This window comes from Corythoichthys intestinalis, chromosome 14 (genome assembly GCF_030265065.1).
Source record: "Corythoichthys intestinalis isolate RoL2023-P3 chromosome 14, ASM3026506v1, whole genome shotgun sequence".
NCBI lineage: Eukaryota > Metazoa > Chordata > Actinopteri > Syngnathiformes > Syngnathidae > Corythoichthys > Corythoichthys intestinalis.
In genome coordinates this window covers 26,735,340-26,754,972 of record NC_080408.1, presented here as the reverse complement: position 1 = coordinate 26,754,972, position 19,633 = coordinate 26,735,340, and the positions used below count along the sequence as shown (strand labels likewise).

General features: G+C 38.7%; 1 protein-coding gene across 5 annotated transcripts in view; it reads left to right on the top strand.

Moving 5' to 3' along the window:
• The window catches only part of chd7 (chromodomain helicase DNA binding protein 7), a 142,086-nt gene that overhangs the window by 103,294 nt on the left and 19,159 nt on the right, over positions 1-19,633 (top strand). For all 5 annotated transcript variants that reach the window (XM_057857362.1, XM_057857359.1, XM_057857358.1 and 2 more), the window contains 6 exons: positions 6,651-6,740; positions 8,384-8,487; positions 13,584-13,713; positions 13,908-14,014; positions 16,655-17,078; positions 17,227-17,435. In XM_057857362.1, coding sequence (XP_057713345.1) covers positions 6,651-6,740; positions 8,384-8,487; positions 13,584-13,713; positions 13,908-14,014; positions 16,655-17,078; positions 17,227-17,435 — 1,064 coding nt within the window. The remainder of the gene's footprint in view (positions 1-6,650; positions 6,741-8,383; positions 8,488-13,583; positions 13,714-13,907; positions 14,015-16,654; positions 17,079-17,226; positions 17,436-19,633) is intronic.

Here is a 19,633-nt window from a genome sequence, read left to right as displayed (position 1 = left end):
CCCAAAAAGACCTCACTGGCTGGCATTTGCTGCCACTGACAGCCATAGACGTTCAATCCGTTTAAAGTGGGAGGGATGGCAGCGAGACGTTCAAATGGATTGGACGTCTACTAGTGATAAACTCATTCCAATTCATTGCAGAAGCTTGTTTTTCTTTTCATTAGTTTGTAGAATATCCTAGAATGATTTCCTGACGAATGTATCGATAATCGTATCGCCATTAGGGCTGCAGCTATCGATTATTTCAGTAGTCGATTAATCGATAAACCATTAGTTTGAATAATCGAGTAATCGGATAAGGAACATGAAAAATTAAATTACCTGAGCTGAGGCTCAGACGGTATAAAAAAAAATCAATCAATCAATAAGGATCTATGTACGACAAAAGAACAATTGGCTAACTTACATCGCAAAAGTCCGCTAGTTTAATTGCTATAAAATGCTAACTTTTTTACAACGCTCTTAACAAATGGTTCAGACACATATTCCCACAAAAATAGGCTAAATATACCTATAAACTAAATTACGAATGCATTAAAAAAAACATTAGCTCAAACAAAATTTTGCTTATGTTGGTCTTAACAGGGAGCACTTGGATTCAGCCATGTGAATTGAGGCTGACTAGAAGGCAGTGTATCCACCCAAATCAATAAAACTCAATGCAAGCACTTTAAAAAAAAAAACATTACAACGTACGTCACTTAAATTAGACGAATACTCGAAGCAGCAAAATTTATTTCGAATATTTTTTTTTTCTAATCGAATACTCGAGTTAGTCGTTGCAGCACTAATCGCCATATCGTCAGATCATCGTTATCGTGAGCTTTGTATCGCAAATCGTATCGTATCGTGAGGTTCCCACTCCTAATGTAAGTTGTGTCATTAGATATTACAGTATACCTGTGATGTTTTACAAAGGAACATGGCATTAGACAGGCTACAATCTCAACCTTCCTTTTTTTCCTCCAGTTCAGTTTATTCAAAAATGTCTAGTTTGGTAATTCGACAACACAATAAATTGCATTGCAAATGCATTGTAAAGGCGTTCTCCCAATGTTCAACTATTTGTAAACACTTGTAAGACATCTAGATGCTGGGCTTCTTTTCAGATTTATTTTCTAAGTGCCTCCGTTGAAAAGAAGTGTCTTTTTGCATCCGCTCTCTGGCTTACTGAAGGGGAACTTGTTTGTATGTGCGTTCATGTGTAAGTATGCACATGTGTGCACATATGTGTATCCATTTGGCTATGTGCCAGGCAAGACAGGCAGACCTGTTAGAAGTAGGTGAAAGGTGTATGCGCACGCACACAGATTCATAAATGTACACACACATACACACACTTGGGGGTGATTATGTGGTGCCATCTGCTAGGCTGGAGCACAGTGTTGTGTGGCTAATCAGGCCTGGCACATTGATGGATGAGCATAGAGAGGCTGCCAGCAAACACACACGTACACTGCTACTTGTGATGCCATTGGTCCAAAAACACACACACACAGCAGAATTAGTACCAAGTTACTTCTTATATGCCCTTCCCCCTTTTAGCTGTAAGTTTGTCTTCCTGCCTGATGGGCAAGGCCCCGATGTCCTCTATGTTCATCTGTCCTTTGTGCTATTACAGTTCTTTCCTCAGCTCTTTACAGCGTACAGGGGAAGCTATGAACCAGTCAATCACACAGTGAGCAGATTTGGCCAGTTCCCACCTTAATAGAACATGACTGGTGAAGTGGTACAGCTAATATATAGACCCTAATCTCGACCTGATCAAATGTACATGAATGTGGAACAAGTAAATCCCGTGAAAAAATTGTTCTTTTAGTGAGCATACAGTAAGTGGAGCAGCTCCATAGATACGATTTTAGAATTTATCATTTACCTGAACATGCAGTGTAGATTAGATGGTCCAGAGTTTTAGCAAAGGCTGTTGAATAAACAGGCCACTTTCGTTTGCCTAAGTTGCCATTTAGCGATAATCCATTAGTGATACAGCACAGCAAAATGAATCACAGTGACCCATTTTTCCAAAACTGAGGATTTAGCTTAATCAAAAAGGGTGCAGTCTCAGATATCCAGTGACATATGAACTCTTTTGCTCCGGCGTTTCATCTCTGAGAATGTGCGACGAAGTTGTGTTGTCTGTGCAGCCTTGTTTGACAAACTAAAAAGAAAATGGACTCGCAAAATGGCAGTTATAATTTTACTTGTCTTTAATTCCCTTTATTGCCGAATGTATCACATTTGATGCACCTAATATTTCATGATTTTGAATCTAATTCTGAATTTTTACATTTCTTTTTGAAAAAAAAAATGGACGCAAGTTAACACACGCCTCTCCAGGTTCCATGAGGAAAAAAAACTGGATTCAGCAAGGGTTATAGATATTAGAGCGCTAATTACACATATTCATTTTGACTTTTCTTTTTACAAATGTGAAAAAAAGGTTTTCTACAGGACTTTATTTTTCAAATTTTGGGTTTCTCTGATAATTGCTTCATGTTGCAGGTATTTAAGGGTTAATAAGCAACCTGCATGTTAGTGAGGCCCAGGGGTCGCGTTAACCGGATATTTTCCGTCGTTGACCGGTTTTTTAAAACGGTGACGGAAAAAACTGAAGTCCGTCCGTCATTTTGACAGGTTGCAATTCACACCCCAGACCACAGGGTGGCGAGTTAGCATATTAATTAGCTATTGTCTCTCTTAATGCATGACGTCGTTGGCTCTTCTGTCAGAGTATTGTAGCGTCACCGGGGTCTGGCGGCGGCACCGTGAGTGACACATCAACGCGAGGTTCTTATTGGTGCACCCGGTGTGCCAGCGCGTCATCCAATTGATGGACAAGATTGCCGCCTGTGTATAGACCCCAATCACATGACGTCACAACTCCGCCCCCCTGACTGGAGCCGCCATATTGTGTGTCAGCTCGTCATGTTTACACATTACCGCTACGTACATGCCTCCTATTACGGCGTGTTTTTCTGCTCGTTAATATTAATAATCAAAACGGTGAAGGCGTGTGTGGCGGTTGGTTGCTGTAACAGAGAAGATAGACGGAGAGACTTGAAGTTCTACCGTATTCTGAGAGACCCGAAGATGAGAGCGAGATGGACTGCTGTAATTCGACAAGAAATCTGGGCACCAAACGATCACCACAGACTATGTAGTAGTCATTTTATATCTGGTAAGATGCATTTAATATATATTTAGAAGATTTTGGGCTGACAGCCACAATTAAGATCATTGTGTGACGTTGGTGATTGGGGTCTATATCGTTGCCTCTTTTTCTTTGGGGGCGGAGTTGTTGGCGGTAAGCAGAGTAAAAAGGGAGAAAAATACCACGACTTCCGTGTCTAATTTTTCGCCGCCAAGCAAGCGTTACAATATTAATTAAAAATGAATGAGAACTAAATACTATTGAATATGTCATCATTATCATTTTAAAAATTTAAGTGACGGGTAAAAATAGACTATGACCGGATTTTTATGACCCTGTCAGTCAAAATGACAGACAACGAAAATGTCTAGCGCAACCCCTGGTGAGGCCATACAACCACCAAAAACATTGGACATGCTGAGGAACAATTAATTGTACGTTTCAGCCTCGAAATACTTTATATTCCCTTTTAAAGTCATTCTGAAAGGTTGTAAGTGAATCGCATCAACAACCAAGAGTTCTTGATTAATACTTAAACTTTAACCCATGTGATTCTCATTGACTTAACCATGAACCAGTCATTTTCGAGTTTATTGTGATTCACTGATTCTGTCCAATCACTACCTTCATGCTTATTATGATCACAAGAGTATGTGGAGACAGGTTCAGTCCATTGCCATGCATTTCCAACACCATTTAAATTGCAAGCCGATAGCTGGTTCAGATTGTCAGCAACGAATGTCCTCTTTAAGAGTCAATAAATCATCTAAATCTTTTTTTTTTCCTCTTTTTTCCTCGTTTACCTTTTTATCTGAAAAAAAAATTATTTGTTGAAAAGGGTCACAAAGCATATTTTTTTAAGCTGTAGACTGCTCAGATAGCCGACAGACGTTGAAAAGATGTTGAATCAACATTCTGCTGTCAATCTTGTATCGTGAAATCAACGTTGATACCCGACGTTGATTTGTCATCACTTTTGCACCCTCGATTAATTTTGTTCCGACATTGAAATCCTGACAAAACCTAAACGTTATTTCGATTATTAATAATATTGGCATAACACTGAATCAATGTTATGTTTTCCTGCATTTTCAACCATGACGCTATTATTGCTTTCAAATATGCCTATATTTAGAGGTCCTGCTTTATTTACAGACAGAAAGAAACGGCTAAGCTGACTAATAAAATATTAGTATGTACTATATCATAAATGAATAAATAATAAAAGATGGCTAGATTTCAAATTATTTTTAATCATCCTCAGTAAACATATTTCAAACTTAAGCTTCTTCTTCAGGCTGACGAGCTTGGCTGCGAATCTTGCCACCAGTGCAGTCTGGGGCATAGCGTAGCGGCCACTTCTGCACAACAGCAGCAAATGCATATTCTGACATGTCCCTCCCCATCTGCCTTTTCAGTGAAATCTGAAGAATACAAACATAATAGCATTCACAGTTATTTGCTATCATGGAATTCAAGCAGATATCATGAGTTTGTTTAAGATCAGTATTTTGTGGTTGCAAACCAAATTAGGGCTACAGCTGAGAACGGAGCTTGCTACGATGGAAAAATGCCCGCACTGTCTCGGTGTTCAATAAATTAATTTAGACTACGCTCGATTGTGTAATATCTAGCGATTTAGCACTTGAATTGGAAAAGGAATTTAAGCTTGCTTGAACTTCTACTCAGCTAACATCCAAGCTAAGTAGGTCTTCACTTGTCAATCACAGCAAATGCACCGTTTCTTAGAACTGTCTCATTGTGTCAGGCAAAGGGTTTTATATACAAGTAATAATGACAAACGCGGTTCTTTCTACTGTAAGACATCATTGACATCATCATCTGAAGAAGCGCAGCAGGCATACCTTTTAAATATGGCTATCCTAAAATGAGGCATTTGCGAAGGAGTTCGTTCGAGGTGATTCGCTGTCTTCTCAGTCAACCAAGAACACAACCATTTCTCGACCAAAACTCCAGCTCATTCAAAATTCGATGACTTTTCAATCATATTTCCCAGTCAATAATAAATCAACTATTTGTCAACATGAGTTCATTAACTATAAAACAGTGTTAACCTAACCATCACCTGACATACCATAGAACCACGTTGTTTCAAACGTCACTGTCATGTATAATCGGTATTTGCAGCATTGATTCAACATTATTTATTGTCGAAAATTCCGATGTCAACTCGGGGAGTGACAAAATATCGAAATGGTGATTTTTCGTGATACTTTGTATTCCAAAAGGTTATCGATATGCTCCTGCCAAGAATCGAGATGTCGTTTTAAAAAGCTGTCAATGTCTAAAAAAAATAAAAAATAAAAAGGAACCAACAATTTGCTACCAAAATCTTCTACCAAAATACTCAGATAGCAGATTGACATTGAACAAACGTTAATTTTCCATCAAAATCATCAGTACGTTTGACATCAAAATTTTCGACATCAAGTGAGGTTGAAACAGCGTTGTTCTATAGTATGTCAGGCGATGGTTGGGTTAACATTGTTTTATATAGTTGATGAACCAAATTTGACAAATAGTTGATTTATGATTGTTCGGGAAATCTGAAAAGTCATTGAATTATGGATGAGCGGGTGTTTTGGTCAAAAACAACAATAAATTAGCGTTGTTCCAATATTATTAATAATGATGTTAAGGTTTTGTAAGGATTTTAACGTTGAAGCAACATTAATTGAGGGTGCAAAAGTGACGTTGATTTAACCATATAAGATCAACAGCGGAATGTTGATCCAACATCTTTTCAACATTGGTCTGCTATCTGGGTAGTGTCTGTTAACTCTAAGGCTGCATTAACGGTGCGCGACGCCCAATCCATTTAGACTGGGAACGTTCGTGCATTCGAAACGAGACCATTCACAGGCAAATCAACAGGTAAATGACCTTAAATGGCCCAAAATTACCTCATTGCCTGGCATTGGCTGCCACTGACGGCCATAGACGTTCAATCCGTTTGAAGTTCAAATGGATTGGACGTCTCCTAGTGATAAACTCATTCCAATTCACAGCAGAAGGTTGTTTTTCTGTTTATTAGTTATTTGTAGAATATCCTAGAATGATTTCCTGACCGATGTTTCGACAATCGTTGTATTGCCATATCGTCAGACCATCGTTATCGTGAGGTTTGTATCGCAAATCGTATCGTGAGGTACCAAGAGGCTCCCACTCCTAATGTCAACCATACTGATGATTTGGATTGAAAATCAACGTTTATTCGATGTCGGTCTGCTCTCTGGATGAGTGTCCCACAAAGAGAAAACAGACTAATCTTAGGGTTGTACCTTCAGTTAGCAACAGGCTAATGCAATAATTAATGGGATCGCAATGTTGATATCATGATAATGAAACTTTTGCTTCAAGGGAATGTCACTTTGGAAATTTTCACCTTGTGAAACATTGTTGCTTTTATCTCAAAATTTCTGTGCAATTTCCGATGTATTTTGCTATACCGTTTCATGTTTGTCAATGTCTTTGTTAGGGTGTTGCTGAGGGTGAGAATGCTGTATTATTTGAGACAGGAGGTCATCGGAGATCAAGCTGAACGCATTCTGGATGGAGCAGAGTCCAGGTTGGTATTTTTTAACTTGTTTTCATCCTTAGTTGCCAATAATTTCATCACATTTGCCATTTTCAACAATGTTTAGTCACTTTCCAGCTCTTTTCGTTCATTTCCCTTTAAAGCATACAGTAAGTAATCACTTTTGTAAGCAAAAATCTATCCCATCATTTTGACTTTCATTTAGTTATACACTACTTGGATAAGTTACTGTATTTCAAGGAAATATTGGAGATTGAGGTTCTAAGGAGGGGTGGATCTATGCAAAAACATTCAAACAGTAGCAGTTCATGTAATAGTAATAGTTGTAAATTTTGAGGTTTTGCTTTTCAATGGAAACAGCTGATCATAACATAAGTGATTTGCCCATTTCACGAAGATTATGGTCACTGCATACAAGACGGATGACCATGGAGACATCTTGACAGTGATCTGTGAAAGGCTTATTTATGACCATGGCATGAATTATTGCTTGAGTGTATTTCCGTCTCTTCAAATGGCCTCTTTGGCAGCCTTGCTTCCTAACACAAGGTCTCCGTAAAATTATCTCGGGAAAGTGGATGGCGGGTGTGGCTTTTGACCCATTTTGGTTTTGATGAGCCACTGATTGTTTGGCATCTTTTTCCTTCTCTCACACTGACTCCTACACTGCACTCACTTCAGTCTTATACATTTTAGCTATGTATTTGCCCTTTTTGACGAACACTCTCAACTCCCATCCTCCTCTTATAATTTTCCAACCAAATGTGAATGTGTTTTGAATGTGCAGCACGTGTACTTATGATCACCAACACCAAGCTACCTCCAAACCCCCACCACCCGAACGATGGCTACTTTGCCATATCCGTGCATGCGTGCGTTCAAGAGAGAGGGAGAGAGCAAGCATACGCGATGCCATGGTGCCAACATATGCCAGGGGGATTTAGAGCGTCAGTCTTGGCACACTCTTGTTCGTGCGTTGCCAAAGACTGGGCATGCTGCTGTTTCCTGAGATAAGGAACAATTTCCCTGTGTTGTCCTCTTCTCCTGTCACCCTCTGTTTCTCTGCTTCCATTGTCTACATTGTATTGTGGGCTCTTTCCATAATAGAGGATTTTGTATTTTGGTGCCACAATGCAGAAGGTATCTGTGGAGCATGTTGCATGGAAAATGGTCTTGTATTATTTATATACATAATGAGTGCAGGGATTTTTTTTCTGTGCACCTGACTTTAGTTTTCTGCACCGTTTTTGGCAAGTCATCTGATCCAATTTGTGTTATTTGGTCATTGCCAAACCCTTTAAATGACTTTCTCCGGTATCAATATAGGACCACTGACTGCATATGCAGGTGATTAACTAGCAAAGATGAAAATCCAGACATTTGGCTTGGTTTTTAATTCCAGCCACTTTGCCAAGCTCATGCTAATCTGAGGTCCCCTTTCCCTCCAATTATTCTCCATTCAAGTTATGGTCTTCAGCAAATTCGAACTGTGTTTGTGAATTGTTGTGAAAGGTATGTGGTACTACTGTAAATATGTGTTAAACTGCTTCATAAAATGTTGCAAATTTGAGACACTGTATTGCTCTATGGAAAAAAAACATGAGTTTATATCAAAAGAATTTTTTTAATTCGATTCAAAATCAATGGCATTTTGCTCTTGTTCTGTTCTACAGTGAGTTGGATATCTGGATCCCCCAACCATTCCACGCGGAGGTCCCCACAGACTGGTGGGACACGGAGTCAGACAAATCCTTGCTATTAGGTGTCTTCAAACATGGTAAGAAATTATGCCGATAGCCTATATTTTGCCTATGGCAGTGGTTCTTAACCTGGGTTTGATTGAACCCCAGGGGTTCTGTGAGTAGGTTTAAGGGGTTCAGTGAAGGTTAAGACACACAGGGTCCTATTTTCATACTCTGACTAAAGGCCAAGTGTCATTTAAGACTAGGTTTTGGACTGGGTTGCCTCCAATTTTACTGGCTTTACCCATTTCTTTCAAATCCTAATGGGAGGAGAAAGTGGTTTGCTTAGTGGAAGGTTGACCCATACTTTGTATGAGTAAGTATAACAGACCAGAAATTAAAACTGTTCAGACCATTAAGACAAGAGTCCTACTCTCAAAGCCGAAGCAGCTGAACAAACCAGGTTAAAAGTAAAATAAATAAACAAAAATAAACAAATGTAAACATGAAATTTCAACAACAAATTTATTTGTAGTAAATTTCAACAGGAATGTGCTTGCTAACTTAGCTATACAGTGGTACCTCGACATACGATCGCTGCGACACACGATCTTTTCGACATCCAACATAAAATTTGACTCGCCATTTGTTTCGACATCCAACGACATGCTCGAAATACGACATGACAGCACCGCAGACAGACGCACGGCGGATTTCTCTTGAGAGAGAAATCAACACAGGTTTCAAAAAAGTTGGTACAGATGGTGGAAAAAAAGGTGACACCATTGAAATGAAGATGCAAATGATAAAAAAATATGAGCGTGGGGTGCACATCCGTGAACAGGCTCAACAATACAGCTGTAGAATGTCCATGGTCCTCCTCCCACCTCTGTTCGCCAGTCTTAGAAGTTAAGGTGACAATTATTATTATGGTAACATCGCCAAAGCAATCGCTAGCTTCGTCAGGTTTTTATCATTTATTTCAGAACTTTTCCACACAATACGCCGACTCTCCACCACAGTTGACATTTGCCACGTTTACATGGAGCCAAATATTCCAATTACAATCGGAATATTTGTTCAAACCGAATAAATGGGTTCCATATAAACACCTCATTCAGAATGAACAGGCCCAAACCGAATGGAATTTCATTCCGATTCACAGGGGTGGAATATTCCTTTTCCCAAACCGATTAGAAGTAAAATTATATCATGTAAACAGAGAAGTGGAATGGTGTCTGGTTGCGTTCTTTCTGCGCATGCTCCGTACTGACGTGGTGACGTCACTCGGTGACGTAAGTAATGTCACTTGCAACATGGCTTCCAAGCACACGCACAGCGCACCCACACAACTTTTTAAATGAACGGCGTATCATTCTGAAGTTTTGTTTCCACTCGAAAAGTTAAAACAGCAGCTGATCTGACGATCGATGTCCAAGTTTTGCAACGTGAGGCTTTGTTTTGATTAATCTGCGCATGTCAGACGGCAGTTGTCAAACGTCCTTTCGGAATAAAGGCAGTCACATGTAAACGCTGGATCGGAATAGATGAAGTGACATGTAAACAGCTGATGTGAAATTTCCATTCGGAATGATTTAAATCGGTATGAATAAAAGTCAGCATGTAAACATGGCTATTGTTCTCAACAAAACATTAAAAGTGAAAGTAAACTCTAAAAGGCACCGTTCTCCCTCTCTGTCACGTCAGCAACGCGGTGCATTTAGGTACAGCACGCAAAACACGTCCCCCACATTAGAACCCAATTCGTTACATTATCACAGGAATTACCGTATTGTTATTACTATTTTATTATTCCGGTTTTTATTAATAATTCATTTGTTTTGCTAAGTGTGATTGCCCTTTGTAATAGTACCAGCAGTAATTATTAACTCATTCACTCCCAGCCATTTTCACCGGAGCAAGGCCCTTTGCTCCAGGCCGTTTTACTGGATTTTGACTGATTTTGCAAGGCCCACAGAAAATGCTGTTATATTGCTATATAAACATGGAACCCACCAAAAGAAAGATTAGACTCTCTTCTTTCAGCAGAAAAAAAGTTAGTTCATATCTTTTTCCATTCATTAGAAATCAGCATTAGAAAATAGCTTAGTTTGAGCAATTTTCCAATTTCTGATGAAAAAACGGAGAAATTGAGCTTTATGTGAAAGCATACATTTCAAACATACCTTTGACCTATACACAGCTATTTTTTGCTTTAGTTACATCCCAAACATCTGAATAATGTTTTCCTTTTACAAAATAAGATAAACAACAAAACAAATAGAACTTTTGATAGCAAAGTAACAATTTATTTACACATAACTAACTGAAAGATGACACTGTTCTGGCCATGACAGCCGATTAAACTTTTCCCTCATCGTCGACTGTCTCATAAAGATGAATTTTTTTTGAGTCTCTAAGGGTTCTCCTGAGCAGCAGAGACTCAAAGGCATCGTCCTCTGCACCAGTGGTCCCGGTCGTTCTGCTCGGTCTGCTCAGTCATCCAGCGTCTGGGCGTCCTACCGGTTGTTCTGATCGGTCGTCCACCGCCTGGCATCCATTCGGTCGTTTTCCACCGGTGCCCAGCCATGTGGCTTGGCAGTTCGTTGCCGTTGAACCGGGTTGCGGGTCTTACCAATTGCGCTACTGCCCTCCAGTGGCCAGTTTTATAGCTTTAAAATGGATTTTCAGCTTTGTGCTTTGGAGCTACCGTAATTTCCCGAATATAACGCGCACTTTTTTTCCCCAAAATCAACTTGTAAACTCATGGTGCGCATTATAAACGGGTACATGGATGGAGACAGAAATATATATGTATTACATATACATATAAACAGATTTTTTTTCATTGACACGGCCACGTTGTGTTGAAGAAACGTATGCGGCGACCCGTTGCCGACCATTACGGTACGTGACGTCACCATTTTGTTTCTGTAATACTTCACTCTAATCGGCCGAATGATTTCGTCTGTGTTAAATTCTGCTTTTTTCACTCTTCATAAAGCACAGAATTTAGTTTCTTGAACTCATTTGAGTCGACGTTTATTGCAGCGCCACAATTCGGACCATAACAAATGTAAGGACACACACTTCCTGTGTCCGTCAACTATATCGGTCCCTCGGGAAACTCAAACCCAAATAACAATAGTTCCTTTTGTTACTGTCGTGTTGACAGCGATGACCTTTCACGGATTTCCGACTTACGTTCTCACTTTCATTTTACCGTATCAATCCATGGAAGAAACTTTTATTAATCATGAGGAAACGAGCAAGTTATACAGCAGCCTTTAAAAGAAAAGTCACATCTGTTTTGTTTTCTCCTAGATTCTGGTAGGTTGGAGAAGTTGTCAAATCATATTATTACCGTAAATATTTTCAGTTTACGGTAATGTTTTGAACTACCAATGTGCTATGCTTGTGCTGTGTTTCACCAGTCAGTAAAATGACAGCTCTGTATCTGTACACGAGCTCTGTTTTCTTGTATTATTCTATTTATTGGTGCTAAAATTAGGGTGCGCGTTATAAACGGGTACAATAATTTCCCCCAGATTTTACAAGTAAATTTGGGGTGCGCATTATACACGGGTGCGCCTTATATTCGGGAAATTACGGTAAATTAAATCATGACCCAGAGATGTCTTTTTTTGGGGGGGAAAAAAAAACGTAAAAGACTTATAAATACGTGTTTGGGACACTGAAACAATTAAAAATAGAACGTATTAAAGGATTTAGTGTAGGTTTTTGGGCTGTGGAACGAGTTAATTGAATTATAATGTATTCTTATGGGAAAATCCTACTTGACACACAACCATTTCAACTTACAAACAAGGCCCTGGAACGAATTAACTTCATATATAGAAGTACCATTGTATTGGGTTTGAATTTGAAGAAGGAAAAAAAAAATTCCAAAGGGTTTGGTGAGTGCACATGTGAAACTCATGGGGTTCGGTACCTTTAGCAAGTTTAAGAACCAATGACCTATAGTTTTTCCACCCATTATGCACACTCCTCACCTTTCAGACAATTTAAAAAATTCACACATAGTAAATAAATGTGTATAGTCACGTCCCACCCGCTTTGGCCAGTCACCGGTTGATTGGTGTTTCTATGGTGACAGCAGCGCACAGCTGTCAGCCTCGCTGGGCTGGGCTAGGATGTGTGATTGATGGCTCATGTTCAACATTGCTGAGGTGTGTCTTCCTCTCCTGTTCTGTTAGAGAACTTAATGTTGCAAATACATCAATGCAAATCAAGCTAATTGCTTTTCTTGTTTGTTGGGAAGTTCGTGAGCACATCGTTCTAATAAGGCAGTGACCCACCTTTGGTCACTGACTTCACTGTGTGACTCACGCCAATGATGTAGTTTATTATTGTCATTTGTTGTGCATGGAGACCTTCATTCTTTTTAATTTGTTATAATTGTCATAATTTTTCCATCATTGCCACCCTCTATGATTCAATTAGGAGTGACACACACTCTAACACACAATGAAAAATACAAAAGGGCTCACCCGTAGTTAATCATAATCCCCATTCACTAGGGAGGCCCTTGGGGGGGATTGACACATACACACACATTGTGCAGTGTATGCAGGGGAACACAGAAGTGTGCATAGCATTTTGCACATTCGCACACACACACACGCCGACTCACTGAAGAGTGATGGCCTGTGAAGGCCCCAATGATTGGCCACGTTGGCTGTGTGTATGTGTGTGACAGAGAGACGTTTAGGAACAATGAGCCACATCTTTCCTAATTGAAACGTGATAGACAGAATAGAACTGTACAAGAGGTGAAAGAAGCCATGACGCTTTGGTCTTTTTTTTTTTTTTTTTTTTTTCTTGTTCTTTTCACATCTCTACAGATTCCCATTTTTACACATTCACTCATCCTCATCCCCCCCCCCCCCCCCCCCCCATTGTATTGTACTTAACTTTGCCATATTTTTCCTTGCAGCTCAGTAGGATCTGCACATCTAATCTGTTCTGTCTGAATGCACCCAACGGACTAACACACACATATTGTTCAATTATTCCCGCTGACTTTTACAGTCACTACGACAAATGTTTTTTTTTTTTCAATATGTAAAAACAAAGACACTTGGATAGATGCCTAATCACGATCAAACCTGTTGTTTATGCATTCTACTTTTACGGCTTCAGACTTAAATGTTGTACATTTCCTCTTCAGGCTATGAAAAGTATAACTCCATGCGAGCTGACCCCACCCTGTGTTTTTTGGAGAGGGTGGGTATGCCCGATGCCAAGGCTATTGCCGCCGAGCAGAGGGGCAATGATATGATGGCAGATGGCGCCGAAGGGTAACCGACAGTCTTTTTTGCTTTCTTGCCCTCCACAGTACTATCTTTCTCCTTCCTGTCAGTTTGACATATTTTTTACAAAGCATGTTTTGGGGTTTGAAGCCCTGATTTTAATTTTCATAATGTAAGATGAATCTCTTCATTTTGGAAATGAAGAATTTTATTGTAAAATGCGTATGTCCGTAACTCTACAGTGAGGATGAAGATCCAGAATACAAGCCACTCCGGATGACTTTTAAGGATGAAATGGATGATTTCACCAATTCTCCTCTAGATGACATTGGGGAAGGAGAAGCAGAAGGTATTATAATTGTGTTCAATAATAATTTTTCCTGTGAGGGAAATATTTTTTGTAATAGCACCACTTGAAATAATTCAATCCAATCAACTCATTGGCTGCCACATACTGTGCTAGGCGATATTTCACTGCAAGCCACTTCCAGTCAAAAATGTATTAGATGCCTAACACCATCAATGGCACTGAAATATGCATTTGCAGGCAGTCCTCCCAGTTCAAATGAATTGGATGTCTATTATTGCCAATGGCAGGCAATGAGTTAAATATTATAAGATTTAAATATTATAAGATTTAAAAATACTAGTAAACTTTAACGTGTTATTAGGGGCCATAACCTTTTTTTTTTTTTTTTGTATTTTATTAATATTTTGTTAATATATGTGCACCAATCACAATTTTCTGGTGGATCACAGAATTTTGAAAAGCATGACCGCCAATCCTGAGTCTTGCATATCCCAATTATCCCCCACCCCCCATGAACAGCAAGCACTTTAATATTTAAATCAATATTTTTACTGTAAAACACTGAACATTACCAAATAACAAAGTTTTATTTCAACCGCACAAGCTGTATTTTTTTTTTTTTAAATAATTGAAAAGTTTATTTTTTTTCCAAACTGACAAAATTATCCTTAACTGAAAAATAAAATACAGCAGCATTTTGTTTCAAATAATAATCATAAAGTTTAAGTAAATTGATGAATACTTTTATGGAGAAGAGAACTACAAAATTATATCAAGTTTCATTCATTTTTTCGCATCTTAATTTTCAATTCTGAAACAGTAGGAATCCAAGCCAAGTGTGAGCATTCACTAAACACAAGGTAATATCTGAATTCACTCACAAAGGAAAGACTGAGTAAAGAAAACATCTAGTGGCTGCAAAACAATCACCACACAGTGACAATATTGAACACCAATGCAAATTGCACTCCTTGCAGCATAATTATAAGCATTATGCTGGGGTTGTGAAAGTATGACATTACCCAACAAGTGCACTTGTATGCTATATATTAATGACAATGAATGTCTGTGACCAAATTCTAATGAGTTAATGTCGCTAACTGACGCCATATGGAATCAACTGACTTTTTTTTTTGATCGATTGATCACAATTAATTTGTTATTTATTCCTAAATATATCTGTAAATAGAATAATAATAGTTTGATATATATATGTGTGTGTGTATATATATATATATATATATATATATATATATATATATATATATATATATATATATATATACTAAAATGATTTGAAAATGTAAAATAACTATATCGAGATATGGTGTCCGCATATGTGGACATCATGTTTCGCATCATGCAGGCCACAATTGTATCCTAAATATTTAATATTGAGGCTTACATGACCCACAATGTTGGTCCTTAAAGGTTGTTTGTTTTTAAGTACACAAAATAGTCACTTGCCTGCAAAGGCTTAAAACCTTCATTCTGTCCAAAAAAACTGAGTATATTTTTTTTTAAATAATTGAAAAGTTAATTTTTTTTCCAAACTGACTAAATTTATTCTTAACTGAAAAATAAAATACAGCAGCATTTTGTTTCAAATAATAATCATAAAGTTTAAGTAAATTGATGAATACTTTTATGGAGAAGAGAACTACAAAATTATATCAGGTTTCATTCATTTTTTCGCATCTTAATTTTCAATTCTGAAACAGTAGGAATCTAAGCCAAGTGTGAGCATTCACTAAACACAAGGTAATATCTGAATTCACTCACAAAGGAAAGCCTGAGTAAAGAAAACATCTACTGGCCGCAAAACAATCACCACACAGTGACAATATTGAACACCAATGCAAATTGCACTCCTTCCAGCATAATTATGAGCATTATGCTGGGGTTGTGAAAGTATGACATTACCCAACAAGTGCACTTGTATGCTCTATCTTAATGACAATGAATGTCTGCGACCAAATTCTAATGAGTTAATGTCGCTAACTGATGCTATATGGAATCAACAGACTTTTTTTTTTTTTTTTTTTTTTTTTTTTGATCGATTGATCACAATTTGTTATTTATTCCTAAATATATCTGTAAATAGAATAATAATAGTTTGATATATATATGTGTGTATATATATATATATATATATATAATAAAATGATTTGAAAATGTAAAATAACTATATTGAGATATGGTGTCCGCATATGTGGACATCAAGTTTCGCATCATGCAGGCCACAATTGTATACCAAATATTTAATATTGAGGCTTACATGACCCACAATGTAATGTAAGCCTGGTCCTTAAAGGTTGTTTGTTTTTAAGTACACAAAATAGTCACTTGCCTGCAAAGGCTTAAAACCTTCATTCTGTCCAAAAAAACTGAGTAAATAATAAAATGATTTGAAAATGTAAAATACAGTAACTATATTGAGATATGGTGTCCGCATATGTGGACATCAAGTTTCGCATCATGCAGGCCACAATTGTATACCAAATATTTAATATTGAGGCTTACATGACCCACAATGTAATGTAAGCCTGGTCTCCAAATTTAAATTTTGAATTTTCCTGAGTGTCAACAATTGTAAAATTTAGCAACTTTTTTTTTTTCCCTCTGTCTTCATTGTTTGTGGTCCATGATTGATGGCTTTTTCTATTTCCATTCATGAAGGTAAATCTGATGAAAACGGTCAAGGTGTGCCTTCCACGGGCGGTGCCTCAGGTTCCAACGAGCGACTCTATTGGCCGGCCGCTTCAGCTCTGACAGCCCGTCTGCGCCGCCTCATTACTGCCTACCAGCGTTCCAATCGAAGAGAGCAGCTCCGTCAGGAGGCCCTCAATAGACCCGACGGGCGCAGAAGGCGACGCCGGGACTTCCTGCCGACCATTGCAATGGTTACAGAGGCAACGGGAGGAGCGGCAGCATATTTGCAAGATCCGACAACGGTCTTCATGGCTGAAGGAACTCCGTACTTAACTAAAGGAAATGCGTATTTTGCTAAAGGTGGACAATTTATAACTGATGAGTCACCGGTGTTGACCACAAGTGCCCTGTTGACTGATGGAGCGATGTACTACAAGGAAAGACGTCAAAGGTAAACGGATTGCCTTCATAGCCGATACTGAAGTCGTGTCACCAATACAGAAGTTATTTGGAAATAACAGTAGACTATCGTTTTACTCTTATCCTTCAGTACTTTGGATAGTCCAAACTTTTCTTGTGTGTTTTTGTTTTCCTTTTAGATGGACTCGTCGTGAGGAGGCGGACTTTTACAGAGTTGTGTCCACATTTGGAGTTGTCTTTGACATCCAGCGTCAGAAATTTGACTGGACACAATTTCGAGCGTTTGCCCGTTTGGACAAAAAGACCGACGAAAGCCTGGAGAAATATTACTATTCGTTCATTGCAATGTGCAAACGTGTCTGTCGTATGCAGGTCAAAACTGACACAGGTGAGAAATGACATGTATGCATCTAAATGAAATGCGCTGAACTCAGTTTAATTGAAATAACACTTAAAGAACGTAATGTTTATCTTACATCACCTATAATCCTTTATAGCTCACTCGCTTGCTGCCATTGACAGCACTAAAAGTCCAATCCATTTTGATTGGAAGGGGCTGGCACCAAATGATCACTCCCAGTAGGGGTGGGCGATATGGCCTTAAATACGTATCACGATAAATGGAGCAGATTTACCTCGATAACGATGAATGACGATAAAGTCGCCCAAGCGGACTGTTGTATAATTTGAAAATCTGAATCAATGCATGAAATACAGATTAACAGTTTCTTGTTGATTTAGTTACCAGCATTCAATTTGATATATTTAACAATTGTACATGCAGTCTAGACATTAGGTTTATAAAAATGTATTGTAAACAATAAGAATTCAAGTATGAGCATTTATAACAGCGTGTATGGCTTGAACAATCTACATTGTCAAAATCAATATGCCTGTGCAAACATGTCATTGTAACACAAATGACTTGCAGCTTGAACAGTAGGCTACACTTCAAAAAGACAATTTATTGTTACTGGCTGCTGTGACATAATTATTCAATACAAATGTTTACTTTATGGTTTCACCCCCCCCCCCCCCCCCCCCCCCAAGTGCATTTTTTAATAAAATGCAGGCATACATGAACCCCCAAACAGACAGACAGACAGACACACATTAAAGCTATATTGATCTTCTGCAAATGAAACACTTAAGATTTTATGATAGCAATAATGACACAGAATTAAGCACATACAGAAAAATAGCTGGGGCCATTTCTCGGTCATATTACAAGTTTCACCGTTGGATTGTGCTTAATGCTGAATGCTTTACCATCACAAAAGCTATCAGAGAAATCACACACAGTCAGATACAAAATAACGGGACATAGGAATTGCTAGATGCAGTCCGTGCACAATCCACTGATTAAGTTAAGCCGTTTTGACAAGGTTAGAGCCGCTATCCGACTCCATCACGTTCATTTGTAGCGTTAGCCGCTAGCGGCCGCTAGCGTTAGGCGCTAGCGTTAGCCTGTGGCCTGGCTACCAGTAGAAAGCAATGAAAGCACCATCTCCGGAAATCGTGAGAACAAGGGAGTACCGCGGGTGAAAGCCCGTCTGGATGCCACCAAGAGTCTATTAAATGTCGGGTGAAAGTTTGGCGAACCTCCCTTAAGCCACACTCCATCACGTTTTGCTTGTAGCATTAGCTGCTAGCGTTAGCTTGCCGGGCTTCTGTTTGATTGGCTTCCTGATGATCACGTGACTCCCTACGTGAGAACATTCACTGCTTTCTTAAAGGGGAATGAACATAGGCGAACAACACAGAGTCAAAGCGGGATGAAAAGACTATTTTCTTGTTTTATTAATTTACCGAATTTACCGACATGGTCAAAATTACGTCGGTCATTGTGAAGAATTTCGGTGACGGTAAATTTTCGGTTTACCGCCCAGCTCTAACTCCCAGCCATTCCAGTCAAGACTGATTTACATTAGCGTCATCCCTGTGTGAAATGGTGTGGAGCAACCCATTCATTGTGTATGTGAGAGGGGACTTTTCGGCGAAACTGAGCAGTGGCGGCCAATTTGGACAGGGCGGCAAGTTTTGAGTGAATTTTCACCGTGGAGCAGGGCCCACAATAGAAACAATATTTTCAAAACGTTGCCGCGCTGACGTCCACAACGCATCCAATAGGAGAGGGGCAGGCATACTCATATCTGTGCTACTATCAGGCTGTTTCGGCAGAGGGATGCACATAAATCACAGCCAACGAAACCTTGATAAATGCGTCATGAGCTCTGGGACACTCGAAAGACTAATCTCACACTTCTCAATTCTAAGCTAAATGATATTTTGATGTTTATTTGTGTGGAAATTTAGTTCACGAATAATTAAAAAACCATATTCACCTCCTCAACAAAACTAGTAAAACTCCTTACACGGCTATTATAATCTCAGCTACTACTCGAAATGGGGAAAGTCGCTGTTTTCTTGTGCAACAAAGACTACAAATTGGGGAAGATGCGACAGTAACAAAAAAAATTAAGCAATAGTTATGAGGTAGATATCCGTGACTTGAAGTTTAAAATATGCAAGAGAATAATGTTTTAATTTTTTTTCTAAAGAAATATTAGACATCGATTAATGATT